At 38.7% G+C, this 16,497-nt stretch overlaps 1 protein-coding gene across 3 annotated transcripts in view; it reads left to right on the forward strand.

Annotated features, from left to right (window-relative positions):
• qtrt2 (queuine tRNA-ribosyltransferase accessory subunit 2) overlaps nucleotides 1-16,205 on the forward strand; it is a 30,594-nt gene extending 14,389 nt beyond the window's left edge. The window contains exons 6-10 of one of the 3 annotated variants that reach the window (XM_072584912.1): nucleotides 5,392-5,591; nucleotides 6,283-6,434; nucleotides 8,987-9,097; nucleotides 12,178-12,277; nucleotides 14,532-16,205. In XM_072584912.1, the coding sequence (XP_072441013.1) occupies nucleotides 5,392-5,591; nucleotides 6,283-6,434; nucleotides 8,987-9,097; nucleotides 12,178-12,277; nucleotides 14,532-14,769 (801 nt within the window). In that variant the 3' untranslated portion in view covers nucleotides 14,770-16,205. The remainder of the gene's footprint in view (nucleotides 1-5,391; nucleotides 5,592-6,282; nucleotides 6,435-8,986; nucleotides 9,098-12,177; nucleotides 12,278-14,531) is intronic. The other 2 variants (XM_072584913.1, XM_072584914.1) reach the window with 2 other exon arrangements.
• Nucleotides 16,206-16,497: the final 292 nt, after the last annotated feature.

Raw genomic sequence — 16,497 nt, forward strand, 5'->3', positions numbered from 1 at the left:
GAGGGATTGAATTCAAGAGTCGTGAGGTGATGTTGCAGCTGTACAGGACTTTGGTTAGGCCACATTTGGAGTACTGTGTGCAGTTCTGGTCGCCTCACTTTAGGAAAGATGTGGAAGCTTTGGAGAGGGTGCAGAGAAGATTTACCAGGATGTTGCCTGGAATGGAGAGTAGGTCATACGAGGATAGGTTGAGAGTTCTCGGCCTTTTCTCGTTGGAACGGCGAAGGATGAGGGGTGACTTGATAGAGGTTTATAAGATGATCAGAGGAATAGATAGAGTAGACAGTCAGAAACTTTTTCCCCGGGTACAACAGAGTGTTACAAGGGGACATAAATTTAAGGTGAAGGGTGGAAGGTATAGGGGAGATGTCAGGGGTGGGTTCTTCACCCAGAGAGTGGTGGGGGCATGGAATGCGCTGCCCGTGGGAGTGGTAGAGTCAGATTCATTGGCGACCTTTAAGCGGCATTTGGATAGGTACATGGATGGGTGCTTAATCTAGGATAGAAGTTCGGCACAACATCGTGGGCCGAAGGGCCTGTTCTGTGCTGTATTGTTCTATGTTCTATGTTCTATGTTCTATGTTCTAAAATCTAGGATAAAAAGCTAACATAATGGAAACCATGTGACAACTGTTTACTGTTACGAAAGCTCATCTGGTTCATTGATGCCCAGTCTGGCCTAAATGTGAATCTGAATCCACAGCAATGTGGTTGACTCTTAACTACCCCCTGGGCAATTAGGTTGGGCAATAAATGCTGACTGAGGCAATGATGCCCATATCTCATGAATGAATTTAAGAGAAAAGCAATTATAACTGTTTTCTAAACCAGATGGATTTAGAATATATCATATAGTGGGAGGCACGGTGGCACAGTGGTTAGCACTGCTGCCTCACAGCGCCAGAGACCCGGGTTCAGTTCCCGCCTCAGGCGACTCTCTGTGTGGAGTTTGCACATTCTCCCCGTATCTGCGTGGGTTTCCTCCGGATGCTCCGGTTTCCTCCCACAATCCAAAGATGTGCAAGTCAGGTGAATTGGCCATGCTAAATTGCCCGTAGTGTTAGGTAAAGGGGTAGATGTAGGGGTATGGGTGGGTTGCGCTTCGGCGGGGCGGTGTGGACTTGTTGGGCCGAAGGGCCTGTTTCCACACTGTAAGTAATCTAATCTAATCTAATCTAATTACTCAAAACAGTACAACCCTTTACCATATACAAAACCAGACTGAGTACTTATTTGTGATTGCTATCAACATACTTTTAAATTTTAAAAATAAACTTGCAGGGCTACATGTTAGAGCAAAAGAATGAGTGTGATTTGATTGCCTGACCAGGTGTCCCTATAAACTCCATGAGCCAAGTGGCAACTTATTGCGAAAACATTGTTGTTATAAACTATTACTGAGCAAAACTATTATGTCTTAAGCCATTAATGGGCACTTCTTAAGTAGAAATACAACAAAATACCAAAAGCTTAATTCTGACAGATTTGGCATTAAGTTTGTCTTCACTGGACCCAAAATAGATTCGAGGATGGAAGATCAAGAAATATTGAAAATGATTAGGAAAGAAAAAATGTAATATTTCAGACATTGGATCCTTTTATGAGAATGTAAATATCCATTAAAACTATTGGCAGCAAAACAGGTCAGTTCCAGAGGAACTAGAAATGTATTTATGCAGCATTATTGAAGTTAGAAACCAGACAGGAACAAATTAACCTTCAGACTTTGAGCTTCTCACAGCACTCCAAGAAATTTTCTATCAGTGAACAGAATTTAGCAAAGGTGTGTTATCTTGGTGCTTTCACTAAAATGTTTGGTGGCAAAGGCAGGAGGACAAAAAGTGATTTTCTCCAAAAATGATAATTTGGATGTAGAGTGCCAGTGATTTAGCTCAAGTCAGATTTGAAAGTTCAATATGACAGTTGCAGTCCAAATGCAGCTTGGAAGCAACTGGAATTTTTTGGTGTCATTTCGAGAATAGAGGGCAATGTCAAACACACAAGATGTTTACACTTGACTGATTTATGTTGGCAGTGAAAAAAATTGTACCATCCCAATAATAATTATCATTGGAATTCTCGGTGTAGAAGCAGCATAATGTTTCATTCTAAAAAGAACAAGCAGGTAAAATTTGTCTTCCCTGAATTGAGATGCAATTCCTAGACCATCAACTTGTGTGGTTGTGAAGATTTCCCAGTAATAAAAATCTTTTTTGCTGAGGTGGACAAGGAAAGAACTAAAAATATTGATTTTTTTTTAATGACTTGATTGGCAAAGCGCCTTAAACATGTTGGCAAAGGTAAAAGGGCTGCAAATTAACAAGAACCGTGACTGAAAATTTGGGTTTAGATGTAAATTTTTGGGAAGTTAATTTAATATGGAGCGAAATGTGAAGAAATATAACAACAAGATTTCCAGTTAATAATGGGTTAACTGAAGACTGTGCTGGCTCTGAGGAATGAAAGGAAGACATGGTGCACAGAAGATGGAGTTTTAAAAAAAATTGCAGGAATTGCATCACAATTCAGGGAAGACAAATTTTACCTGCTTGTTCTTTTTAGGATGAAATGTTTTGAGAAAAGATTTCGGGGGATTTAAGGGAGGGGATATTTATTATACTACAGGAGACAGATCAACCAAACTGACAGTACATTCATGAACATCCACTCGCTCCACCACCTATGCTCTGTCACATCAGTGTGAACCATCAAGATGCACTGCAGAAATTCACCAAAGCTCCTCAGACAGCACCTTCCAAACACGATCACTTCCATCTCAAAGAACAATGGCATCTGATGCATGGGAACACTACATGCTGCAAGTTCATCTCTAAGCTGCTCATCATTCTGACTTGGGAATACATTGCTTCATTGTCATTGGGTCAAAATCCTGCAATTCCCTCCCCAATGACATTGTAGGTCAACCCACAGCACATGGACTGCTAGGGTTCAAGAGGCAGCTCACCATCACCTTTTCAAGGCCAACTAGGGACAGGCAAATGATGCTGGCCCAGCCAGCAACTCCCACTTCCTGTGAATGAATAAAATTAAACAGCTGTTTGCAAGATGTCCGGTTATTTGTTTTCAGAACTGCATCTACTCATTCAAACATTGGTTTTAAACAGTTCTTACTCATTTCAGTACACACATTTTAAAAGCTCAAAATAAAAAGACAGTCCTTGCAATGTGGATTGCGGAATGAAATTTCTGTAATAAGAAATCCAAACTCCCCTTGCATCTTTTGAGCAACCTTCTCGACTTGTCCTGTCATCTTCAAAGTTTGTCCAAACACATGCATGTCTTTTCTTCATCCTCTTGAAAATTGTGCCTTTTAGTTCATCTAGCCTCTCCTCATTCTTCCTATTTTTTAAAAAAGTATCACTTTGCCCTTAAATTTCTTTCACCACCTCTGCACATTTTAGCAGTCTGTTTTAATAAGAGAATTTTCTGCACACCGAGTGTTGAGCCTGTGGAATTCTCTACCACAGAAAACTGTTGAGGACAAAATATTGAATCTTTCAAGAAGAAGATGAACATATAACAAACCTTTTATTAACCAGCATCTATGGGACCAGGAGTGTGCCGATTAATCAAATGTTCTGGTTGATCAAGAGGTCCATGTAATTTGTGTAAAAATATACTTAATACGGAAATATAATGCAGGAGGTATACTCTGTTCAACATTACTGTTATACTCTACAGCATAAATCACTGAAATAGTTATGCAAATTTGCCTAAAGTAAAACTTACCAGCAAAGAACCTTCTCACTTGCACCCTCAACTGACTACACTCATGTTGTGGACATTGCAATAATACAGTAAATTTCTGGTATTTCAATTGTGTAACTTTTGACGGTTTATTGAGAGTGCTGGTTCATAAGGTGCCAGGTAGAACAAAGTTTCCTGTAGTTCTTAACGGCTAAGGGGATCAAAGGGTATGGGGTGAAAGTAAGAACAGAGTATTGAGTTGGATGATCTGCCAGCATATTGAAAGGCGCAGCAGCTTGAAGGGCTGAATGACCAACTCCTCCTATTTAATATATTTCTATCCTCCTGAATTCTGTTGCTATCTTGCCATCTTTCTTTCCAGCATTTGAGTGTTGTAGTAACTATAAACCAGAGCATTGGGAAAAGTTGACGAGCAGAGACATCTAGGAGTTCAGGCCCATTGTATCCTGAAGATGGCTGCACAGGTGGATAGAGTGATCAAGAAGGCATATGGTATGCTTGCCTTCATCGGACGGGGTATTGAGTATAAGATCTGGCAGGTCATGTTAAAATTGTACAAGACTGGTTTGGCTGCATTTAGAATACTGTGTATGGTTCTGGTCGCCGCATTACCAAAAGGATGTGGACGCTTTGGGAGTGGGTGCAGGGGAGGTTTGCGAGGATGTTGTCTGGTATGGGAGGTGCTTACTATGAAGAGACGTTGAGTAGGTTAGGATTATTTTCATTAGAAAAAAGCAGATTGAGGGAGGACCTGATTGAGGCCTACAAAATCATAAGGGTATAGACAGGGTGGATAGAGATAAGCCTTTTCCGAGGGTGAGGGATTTAATAACAAGGGGTCATGCATTCATGGTGAGAGGAGAAAAGTTTAAGGAAGATACATGCGGAAAGTACTTTACACCGAGGTTGGTGGGTGCCTGGAACGTGTTGCCAGTTGAGATAGTAGAGACAGACATGGTACATTCATGACAGATGCATGAATAGATGAGGAGCAGAGGGATACAGATCCTAGGAATTGAGCGATAGGTTTCGACAGTGGATTTGGATCAGCACAGACTTGGAGGGCCAAAGGGCTTGTTCCTGGGCTGTAAATTTTCTTTGTTCTTTGTTCAATTGAAGCAATTAAGATACAACGAAAAGGAGCAGTGGTCCGAACTCCGACCCATTGGAAACACCACACTACTTCCCTCTAGCAAATGTTCAGCAGTAAACTCTCTGCTTTCTGTCCCTTATTTTGTTTTTCCATCCCTATCACTATAATCATATTGACTTCAATTTTACTAGTCCATTATGTAGTACTTAGCTGAATGCCCATATACACAACAGTCGCACTTCCCTCATTGGTCCTCTAAATTACCTCATTAAAGAATCAAGTTAGTTAAACAATACACAACTTTCACAAATTTGTTTGAACTTTACTTGCTCATTCCTTTTCAAACGGGCAATTAATTTTATCTTGGATTTATGTCTCAACATTTTTTCAGTATGGACATTAGGCTGACTTTATCAGTTTGAAATATTAAATTAGAGTAGTAATCACAAATTTAACTTGTAATATTTCATAGATGAGCAACATTTTGTAAAAGTTACATTGCAATAAATTAAAACAAAGTTAATACATTTGGTGAGTATTGGAGTTGAGTGTTTATAATTTTCTCCCAGGTGCTGAAGAACAGTGAGATTCTGGGTGTAATAGAAGGAGGAGACATTCTTGAAGAAAGACTGAGGTCCGTTAGAGAAACTATGAAGCGGCCAGTTGGAGGTTTCCTTTTAGATGGTTTTCAGGCAGACGATATGCCTGATGACCCAAAATTGAACCTAATCGCTTCAGTCACAGGAGAACTGCCTGAAGACAAACCCAGGTAAAGAAAAGTGTGTAATATACAATTATTCTGCTTTATTTGAACAGATTCTAATAAGTGCAAGTCACCAATCCTTTTATTTTAAAGCAGCTTAGGAATTTATGGCAGCAGCAAGCAGATACTGGCATCTCTGTTTTTTCTGATAACTGGAATATAGTACATTTCATTTTGTTGTCCTGAGTTGTGTTAAAGTGAAATAACATTGGTCATTTAATGGGGCCTTTTTCCTCGTTTAACTTAAGAATTTCATTTTGAAGTTGTTTGCAAAGTTGGGCTGATGTTGGATCACATGACCTGATTTGGCCTATTCTGCTCCCTTCCCCACCTCTTCACTGCTGAGCCTCGCTGCGCCTTGTTCTGCTTCCCAAGTCATCCTCTTGCCGGTAACCTGGCTGCTGCTGCTCAATATCCTATTCTTTCACCAAAGTTCCCATTCCTGACACTCTCATTTACTGTTTCTCTCTCCTGAGCCCTTGTTGTGAGCCACAGCTCAAATTATGAGACAGAAGGAACAGCTTCACCTTCCCATCTGATCTGAGTGTTCCTAACATTTTCTATTAGCCTTTTAGTTAGCTTTCTTGAAGGGCTATGGTTAATTCCAGAATGTGAGTATTTTGTTGCACATCTCCTGTTTAATCTGGTGATATTTATTCACATTTCCCTCTCTTGTCCTTTCCTCCCACTATATTAGGTTGATCCATGGAATTGGAAAGCCAGATGAAGTGCTGGAGTGTGTATCAAGAGGAGTGGATTTATTTGAAGGTTTCTTTCCCTACGTAATGACTGAGCAAGGAAGAGCTCTGACATTCAAATTTAAATACAAGGTGGACCCAGAAGGAGAAGGTAGAGTCTTAGAAAATCAGTGTAATGTGTTGTTATTCAGTAAATAAACAAAGGTTGGCAGGCCGTGCATAGTAATACATTCAATTTATTATTCATGGCTTGGTGTTAATGACTACCTAAACATAGGTCAAGGTTAGGAGCAGCAAGTCTATCTGAGCAATTTGCACTATGAGCAGACTTTATTTCCTCACCACCTCCACGTCAGTGGCCCGATATGTATCCACCACCTCTCTTTCACCACCTTGTGTGATGTTGTCTAATCAGTAACCGGAGTCTGAAAGAGGACTGAGCCATATACATTGCGCAAAAGGTAAGCAGACTATTAAGTAAAGGTTTGCAAACACAACAGGGCTAATTATTCAGATCACGTTGGATGTTAAAATTAAACTGTTGATTTTAAAGAGAGACAACTAATTTTTCTACATTGTAACGTTTTGATGTTTGTCAAAATGAGAGGTGTTGATGATATAATTGACAGACTCATACAGACCTCTGAGAACTCCCTCAGAGCCACCTGTCAGAGTGAAAGAACATCTGTCAGCCAGAACTCCCTGATTGGGGTTGGTAATCTGATCCAATCAAGGAACTCATATATTCTGAGGTCCACCTGGCTGACTTTGTTACAATCTCTATACTGACTTGGAAATGTATTGCTGTTGCTGCAGTGTCACTTTGTCAAAATCCTCCCTAATGGCAATCTACAGCACATGGACAGCAGTGCTTTAAGAAGGCAGCTAACCACCAGTTTCTCAAACGCAGCTAGGAATGAGCAATAAGTGCTGGCCAGCCAGCAACACTTTTAATGTCTCAAGAATAAATAATTTTTTAAAAACTGAGTGTTGCTGGTAATACAATTGGAAGCTTCGAAATGTTGCAGTTCAGAAATCTGTTCTTTTTTTAAATCACAAAACTTGTGTATTCTAGATATTTAATTTTGAAAATTCAGAATTTAGAAATATTAAAGACAAGTTAACTTGCTAAGAGTTTTGTCTTGATGGAAATCTGCATTTCCAAGTTTGTGTGCAGATGCAACATCAAAGAGATGTGAGTTACAGCTGATGAAATAGTTTGCAATATTGTTAACTAAGTTATGTCCAAGAGAGCTGGTCACCCCACACTCCTGTAGTATTGCATAGAAGAAGCAATTACTAGCTATGAAAAGAGGTTGAGTAGGTTAGGATTGTTTTCATTAGAAAAAAGGAGATTGAGGGGGACCTGATTGAGGTCTACAAAATCATGAAGGGTATAGACAGGGTGGATAGAGATAAGCTTTTTCCCAGGGTGAGGGATTCAATAACGAGAGTCACGCGTTCAAGGTGAGAAGTGAAAAGTTTAAGGGGGATACACATGGAAAGTACTTTTCACAAAGGGTGGTAGGTGCCTGGAACGCGTTACCAGCAGAGGTAGTGGAGGCAGACACGGTAGATTCTTTTAAGGTGCGTCTGGACAGATGCATGAGTAGGTGGGGAGCAGAGGGATGCAGTTGCATAGGAACTGGGCGATAGGTTTAGACAGTGGATCTGGATCGGGTCAGGCTTGAAGGGCCAGTTCCTGGGCAGTAAATTTTCTTTGTTTTTTGTTCTTGGTATCAGTTTTTCTTGTGTGACCTGGTATTGAATCAAAGCTTGGTTTTGATTAGCATCTTAGTTCAGTAGTGAAAGTTGCATATTAACATTTGTTCTAGTTTGGATTTCAATGAAAAATATGGGGCTATATTCAGGTGTTTTAACCCATTTTGTTTCGAGGCCATTGGATCTGCTGCAAGATATTTGCTTTAGTTCAGAGGTGTCAGCCACTCCTTTATGTCGTCATGTTGACTGCCTTTGTACAAAACTTAACTTCAGTGTCCAATATCTCCTAGGTGGTAACCAGACCCACCCAATGTCTAATAGTATGATCTGAACCAGATCTTTGTGTTCAAAGTGCATTTGATCCTTTTAATCTTTCCAAAGATGGAATTCTGGGGTGAGACATGGCTTGGTTTTTAAACTAGTTACCCTATGGTAGCTAAAACATACAAAAGCATACCATATATAACAAATTTTATCTCGGACATTTTTATTTCAACAATTCCATTGGAATCTTCGTAATGCAGAAAGAGAGCATTCAATCTTTCACATTCCTTCTGGTTGTGAATCAGTTAATAACTAGTCCCACTTCCCTGCTGTTTTCAAAAGACATATGCAGTGTTGGCAGATCCTTAGCTCCAGCTAACAACCTTGCATAACTGTATGTGTCAGCAATAGAAAGGACCTAATAACCTGACCTGCGTTGTTAAACAAAATTATCAACCACTTTCCGACTCACTGCTGATTTATTTCTGGTTGGCACTTGTAGAGATGCTCAGTGGCTTCCAAAGTTGTTTTGCTTTAAGAAATAAAATAAATATGTGGAAAATATTTGAGGTCAGTAAAAAGTAATTGTAATCTGATCCTTTGAAAATGAAGATCAAGAATCTCAGCATTGAATTCAGAATAAGGTACATACTGGCTGAGAATCAGGAAACCAAGGAACTTAATATACACACCACAATGAATTCCTTTGTATCTCAGCAGAACAAAAGGATCTTGTTGGTCCCCTACATCAGGTACAAGACCAACAACTTATATCTGCTTACAACACAATGACCATTGAACAATGTGAAGGGAATCACATCTATTCAAGTAAGTTAGCAGTAATTCAAAACTTTGAACAAATTATCACCGTTTCGTGTATGCAACTATTTCTATTTTTTTCGTATTAAAAAATGCATGAACGTATTTTCCTTTTATTAACCAGCAAACAAACATTTTTAAAGAAAAACCATTTGAAATATTGCGAAATGTAATGCTGCATGGCTGTAACCCAGAGGCTCAAATTTAAAGCCTGTCTAATTTACACATTCACTGGCAATGTTTTAATATATAATTTAACAAAAGTCCCATGTCACAACTGTAAAAAGGCCAACTACAACTTAGATGAATAAAGCATTTTTTATTGCATTCTGAAGTACTGATAAATTCATCAATCTGTGAAATAATTGCTTTGAAATATGCCATGATATCCACTATCTATCATGCAAGAAAACTATCTTGATTTAAACATTTTGCGCTCTTGAGTTTTAATTTGTGTGTTAAAAGATATCAACTTGATTCATTTTAATGATGATCTGCTACCTGAAATTAAATCAGAATGACGATATGCTCTGAGATTGATGGTTCGTAGGAAAATTAGGGCTACACCTATTAAGATCATAATAAATACAAAGAAACATTATGCTGCAGCAATATTTATAAACATACTGTATTTTTAAATTTGGCAACAGCACCCAAATGTTTTTCCTTTTTCTGCCATCTTGTAAAATGACAAAATAGTCAATTGTTTGTTACAGCCTATTTGTTACAGCTGGTGTTTCAGTTTTGTTTATATCTTTATGTTCAGATCTCCTTCCTTCACCACCTTTTGTAATACTTTTTTCCCTCAAAGGATACTTATTAAATATTAGCCCTTCCCATCATACCGTATTTATTCTAATTAACGATCATGAGCTCAATCTCTCAATATGTCAAGATCCACCTAAAGCTGTCAAAGATTGTCCAACAGTCCTAATATTTGCACAAATCTTGCTATCGTCTGCAAATTTGTACAATGTGTTGCCAAAACCTTCATTCAAATCATTAATAAGTTTGCCTTCCTACCACATCCTACCTTCACAGTCAGACTCTGTCTTCATCAAATTTGGCATGGTGGTTCAGTTGTAGCATTGTTGCCTCTCAGCACCATGGAAGCGAGTTTGATTCTACTCTTGGGTGACTATCTGTCACTATTTGCCTATTTTCCCCGTTTTTGCGTGAGTTTCCTCTCCGTGCTCTGGTTTCCTTCCACAGTCTAAGGATATGCAGATTAGTTGGATTAGCCATGGTAAATTTCCCACAAAGTGTCTAGGGATATGCAGGCTAAGTGGATTAGCCATGAGAAATGCAGGATTACAGGGATAGGGTATGGGGGTGTGGTTGTGGGTGGGATGCTCTTCGGAGGCATGGTATGGACTCGATGAGCCAAATAGAATCTCTACAATGTGGAAGCATACTATGATTCACCTATCAACCATGCATACCCACCTTCCAAAGTAGGTTAGTACTTTGCCAGTAGTAATGGAAACCCTAGTTTTCTGGCTGCAACTAAATCAAGGACTGTGATCTGGAGCAGCACCTAATTTAATGACCTGATTGATTGAAGCAGTTTGACTGAGTCAGTGAGGAAAACCTGATTTTCTATTTGCATAGAACTAAGTTAAGTGCAAAGTTAATACTAAATATGATATTCAGAAAGGAGCAGAACCATCTCTCTACAAAAAAAAGTTGGCAGTAATGAATATTTTTGTACCTTTTATGTTATCAGTTAACCACTTTAGGTATTCAGGTTGTGTGATCTGCATTTGTAATATTCTTTGTAATATGCTATTTTGCTATAATGCTATTTTGTGCTCTTTGCATCATGAGAATTCTATTTTTGGTAATCTGTGACAAAGCATATAGTAGAATATGCATTTTGGGAATATATGGTTTTTATATTATTTTTGTGAATGGGTGCAATTTATTCACGTGATTGTGTGGATACATTTTGACATGCTCAGTCTGTTCATTTAACATGATTGGTTAGTGAGCTGAACAATGGAAAAAAATGAAGTGTGATTTCCGGGGAATAAAGGTAGCTAATTATAAAAATGATGTTTACACGCTGCTCAAAATATAAAACCTCCTTTGAGGCTGTGGGTTAAGGTTTGGGTCAGAGTATGTCCAACACCTCTGCTCCATTTTTTTGTTTGTACTTTTTTGCTGGAGTCTGTTCTCAAGCCCTTCCCGTATTCGTACAAAATGCCATACAATCATAATGCCATGAATTTGGTTTGTAGAGTGCAGCACCATCTCATAAACTACAGACTATTTTCACTTCATCTTTGTTGGTGGGTGAAAAGAGCTAGTCAGGAAAAAGTCCTATTCAAAAAAACCATCTGAACCTGAAATATGAAGATTATTTGCAAATCGTCGCAACTAAATTAACTAACTGCTTACCGAAAGGCTCTGCTCTCATTTTAATATTGAGGAAACTGACCTTCACATCGTTCTGTTTGCTTTCTTGGACATCTCTAAAGTACAGCCACAATGTTTAATTTATACAGTTATGTTATCTATGTTCAGCTTGTACACTGTTGAATTTTGTTGTGTATTGCTAATTGCCCCAGAGAGTGGTGGTGAGCTGCTGCCTTGACCTGTTGTAGCCTACCTACAGTAGATGCACTGACATTACTGTGAGGAAGGGAGTTCCAAAACTTTGACACTGCAGCAGTAAAGGATCAGTGTGTAGCTCCAAGTCCGGATAGTGAAGACTTGGAGAGCTATTTGCAGGTGGTGGTGTTCCTATCTGTCTGCTGCTATTATACTTTTCAGGTGATAGAGGTCATGAATTTGGGCACTGTTGTCAAAGGAACATTGTTCCGTTGCCTACAATACATCTTACAGATGGTACCTACAACTTCCACGCTGCTTTGTTGGTGGTGGGTGTGAAATACCAATTTAACTGGCTGCACTTCCTGGATGATGTCAAGCTTTCTGAGTATTATTGGAATAACTCGGGAAGGCTTTCTTTAATGTGAAATTTCACCACTGGTCATCTTGTTTACAAGAGCTGAGAACAATAAGGGCACATTGTACAACATAAGATAAAGCTAAAGTTGTAACAAGTGCTTTCAATTATATTTCAGTGCTGGAACAAAGTGGCTGTGGGGACAACGAGATAAGTAATAAGGCTTCAGACAAAGGGGGCAAGACAGTTCCTTTTACGATCGATTTGAAAAGTGAACAGTAAGTGTTCTTCAATTTTTAATGAACTATTTATTGTATTTAATATGTGCAGAGTGTTCAGTAAAGTCTATCTTATAAGTAAGATATAAGATATCTTATAAGTAAAGTCTATCTTATAAGCCGCCTCAGGCGACTGACTGTGTGGAGTTTGCACGTTCTCCCCGTGTCTGCGTGGGTTTCCTCCGGGTGCTCTGGTTTCCTCCCACACTCCAAAGATGTGCAGGTCAGGTGAATTGGCCATGCTAAATTGCCCGTAGTGTTAGGTAAGGGGTAGATGCAGATGTAGATGTAGGGGTAAGGGTGGGTTACGCTTCGGCGGGGCGGTGTGGACTTGTTGGGCCGAAGGGCCTGTTTCCACACTGTAAGTAATCTAATCTAATCTATTGTTTTTCTATATGGTTTAGACCCTTCAGTCCAACTCGTCAATGCCAATCAGAGCCCTAACTTAATCTAGTCCTTTTTCCCAGCATTAGGCCTGTATCCCACTAAACCCTTCCTATTCGTATACCCATCCAGATGCCTTTTAAATGTCTTAGTTGTACCAGCCCCTACCAGTTCCTCTTGCCACACATTCCATACGTTCATCACCCACTGTGTAAAAAAGTTTTCCCAAGACCCTTTTTAAATTTTTCTCCTCTCACTTTAAACCTATGCCCTCTAATTCTGGACTCACCCACCCCAGGGAAAAGACCTTGTCTATTCACCCAATCCATGGCCCTCATGATTTTATAAACCTCTATAAAGTCACCCCTCAGTCCCTGACGCCCCAAGGAAAACAGTCCCAGAATATTCAGCCTCTTCCTGTAGCTCAAACCCTCCAACCTTGGCAACATTGACTAAATGAAAATGCATTGCAGAAAATACCGATGTAATTCCCCTTCTGAGGGCTCCTCTAGACCAGTATCCAATCAGTGTCAGCTCTGTGCAGTAACCAAATATCTTGACACACCTTTTTGGCACTGGAGGTTTACTTTCACAGTGAATTACAATTTTTTTTCTGGTTTCCCAATGAGTACTTTGCTTATGTTTGTAAAATGAAAAATGTTCCATTCTCGTGATTGAAACAAATATATTGCAGGTGCATCCCTCTGCCTTATGTTGCCAGCGTTGTTATTCCAGTACTTATTTGTCCTGTATTGTATACCTCCATTCACTTCAGTTTAGAATTTATTTGGGGTTTTGTCCCAAGTGCTCATTCTTCAGGTGGATCCTTAGCAGCAAGCCTGTACAATCTGCCCTGCATCAAGTCTGATTGGAATGTAGGGATGGAAGTAGATCATTTGGTCCTTTGAAACTGTTCTGTCATTCACTTGATTTTAGCGTGATTGTTGCCTTGACTGAAACAGCTTGGTTTTGTAACCTGTAGTGCCTTTGCTTGACAAAACAAAAAAAAATTTAGTTTTGAAATTTTCAAATGACCAAGCCTCTGGCAGGAGTGTTCCAGTTTGTCATTTGTGAGGAACCACTTTCTAACATTGCCTGTGAATGAATTGGCCCTGTTTTAAGGACATGTCTCCCTAGCTCCAGCTGGAGAAAATAGATTCTCTCATTATACTATTTAATCATCTAAAAAACTTCAATTATGTCACCCCTTGATGTTCTTAAGTCAGTGTGAGTTTATGCCCGTCATTTTGCCTTTGTAGTCTCTGAAGCGACAGGCACAGACCTTTCAGTGTACACGGTGGCAGATTTATCAGAAATGAAAGATCTGCCCTCAATGTTTCTCTTCACAGCCCTTCCTATGTAATTCTCTTGTCATGCTGCTGACTGCTTAGATAGGCCAAATTAGTAATTAAACTTGGAAGTTTTATGTAATTCTCTCTCAACAGTTGCTTGCACCAACTGAACCATCTGTCCATTTTATGAGATGGGTGCCTCATAGAACTCTTAACCTGTGGAAGACAAAAATGAACCTTGAGGTCAATTACAGTAGATTATTGTTTACCAGTAGTTATACACAGATATGATGCCTTTTGAATTACTTAGTTTGCAAGGATATATAAATCACAAAGTGGCATTATTGGATAATAACTTACATTTTCTGCCTCTGTGAATTATTGATGGAATAGATGCTGTAAACAAGAATTCAGTCAATAGAGTATAGTGCAATTCTCACAATTTTGCATTCCCTGGCTACTGTCACTCATTTTTAGTGTTTTTACTAGTACTAAAGTTTGTGGCTTATTGTGTATTATTTAAGAGAGCTAATGATTCTATGGTTGGTTTAAAGGTGTCTATTTTCCATGTGTTTCAGGTACCGTGCAGATTTCAGGCCTTTGTTAGAGGACTGTTCCTGCTACTGCTGTAAGAACCATACGCGTGCCTACCTCTATCATCTTCTCACAACAAATGAGCTACTGGCTGGAGTTCTTCTCATGATTCATAACCAGCATCACTACTTTGGTTTCTTCCAGTCCATTCGTGATGCTGTGAGAGATGACAAGATGCATCAACTTAAGGAACTCATTATAAAACAGAAGTTACAACAGTGACATGTTTAATATATGATTAACAAAGGAGGAAATGGGTATCCAATGTATAAGGATTTCAAAGCAGACAGACATTGCAATGAGTTATTTGGATTTAGTGTCAGTCGGTTATTTTGACATTTGATGACACTAATTGTAAACTGAATACTCAGCCTCCCCATCTCCTCCATGTTATGTATCTTTCACATTACATTAATGTATAACAGTTAAAATTGCGCACACCATTTGAAAGCCATGCTTTGACTCATTAATTCTTTGACTGGTGTGTGCAGATTATTTTTAAGCAAATGTTTTACATTAAATGTATTTGAGTACAAAAAGGCTAGTAACATGTTTGACTTGGCAGAAAACCTGTCTGATGTGGTGATTGTCTGTAATTAAATGACTACTCCAACAAATTTGTTGAAATGGCTTATTTGCCTTTTTTTCACCTTTAGGTTTGAGCATTTGTCTAATTGTGATAAAATATGGCCAAGATGTCCTGAAATTATTTGACAAAACTTCATTCTTTCAATGAATTCCTACACATACTGTTTTAGAGTTTACATTTTGTTGGTTGAATATACAATGTATGCACCAACAAATATTTTTTAATTCTTTATAGACGCTGATGTATAATTCTTGGGGCAGGTTGGAGTAATTAAATTTGCAGCCATTGGTTCTGTGAAATTAAGGGCAGGGTCTGCCCATGTGTCATCAAGTGAGCTGTGAGGATCAATGGGAAAGCAAGTCATTCTGTCCTAAACAGGCAAATGTTGCTTTCATGAAGCAAACCAGGATTCAATGCCAGTTACAGGATCCCCATTATTAATTCCACTAGCTTTACACATATTGAATCAGGAAGTGAACAATCTAACCAGCGATTTTTAAAGTGGTTGCTGAAAGTTACTCAAAAAAAAAGTCGCCACTTTTTTTTCCCAATTACAATTTCATAAAAATGAAAGGAATCAGTGCCCTCTGCCTGGTTCACACAACTATTGTGACTCTGCTGGTCAGAATACCTGCCACTGTTTCCCCTTTTTGGTAAGAAATTAGGTAGGAGTTCTGTGTGAATATGTCAAGTCTTTCCTCCAGTGTCTTTTAGTGTCTTGGTTTAGTAAATTTTGTGTAAATAATATTCCACAGAACTTAGTAAACTGCGTTATTTCTGCAAACTATCAATGTACCAGTTTAAATCAATTACATTTCAATCTTTCTTCGATAATTATTTTAAAAATTAAGTTTGTATGAAGCAAAAGGAACCCATTTTATTTATGAGACAAAATTGTTTGCCAGTATGTTAGACTGTATTTGTGTAAGTTTCTTTGCAATTTAAAAGCATTTCTCAATTTGAAAGCTGTAGCGCTGCATTTTTATTAAAGCAAATGTTTTGTCTATTCTGAAGTTCTTCACTATTATAAGCTTGTGTTATTTCTAATAAAAAAATGACTGAACTATGATATTGCTTACAGAGTGAGTCTGTAATGTTTACTTGTGGAGCTATGTTTCACCAAGTCTGTCCATTTGAGATTGCAACTTTGATATTGCCAATGGAATAATAGCTTACAAAGGTGTATTTTTGATATTGTCAGTTGAAGTTTCTGTAAGTTGGCATCTGCTTCTGAACTACTGCCTCCCATCTCCGAGAAGAGATCTGGCTACCAAGTCTAGGCCTTTTAGAAAAAATATAAACACATTAATTGTGATGTGCACGTCTTAAGACTTATCATTTAATCTTCCAATTGAATACTT

The sequence above is a fragment of the Chiloscyllium punctatum genome, chromosome 15 (assembly GCF_047496795.1).
Source record: "Chiloscyllium punctatum isolate Juve2018m chromosome 15, sChiPun1.3, whole genome shotgun sequence".
NCBI lineage: Eukaryota > Metazoa > Chordata > Chondrichthyes > Orectolobiformes > Hemiscylliidae > Chiloscyllium > Chiloscyllium punctatum.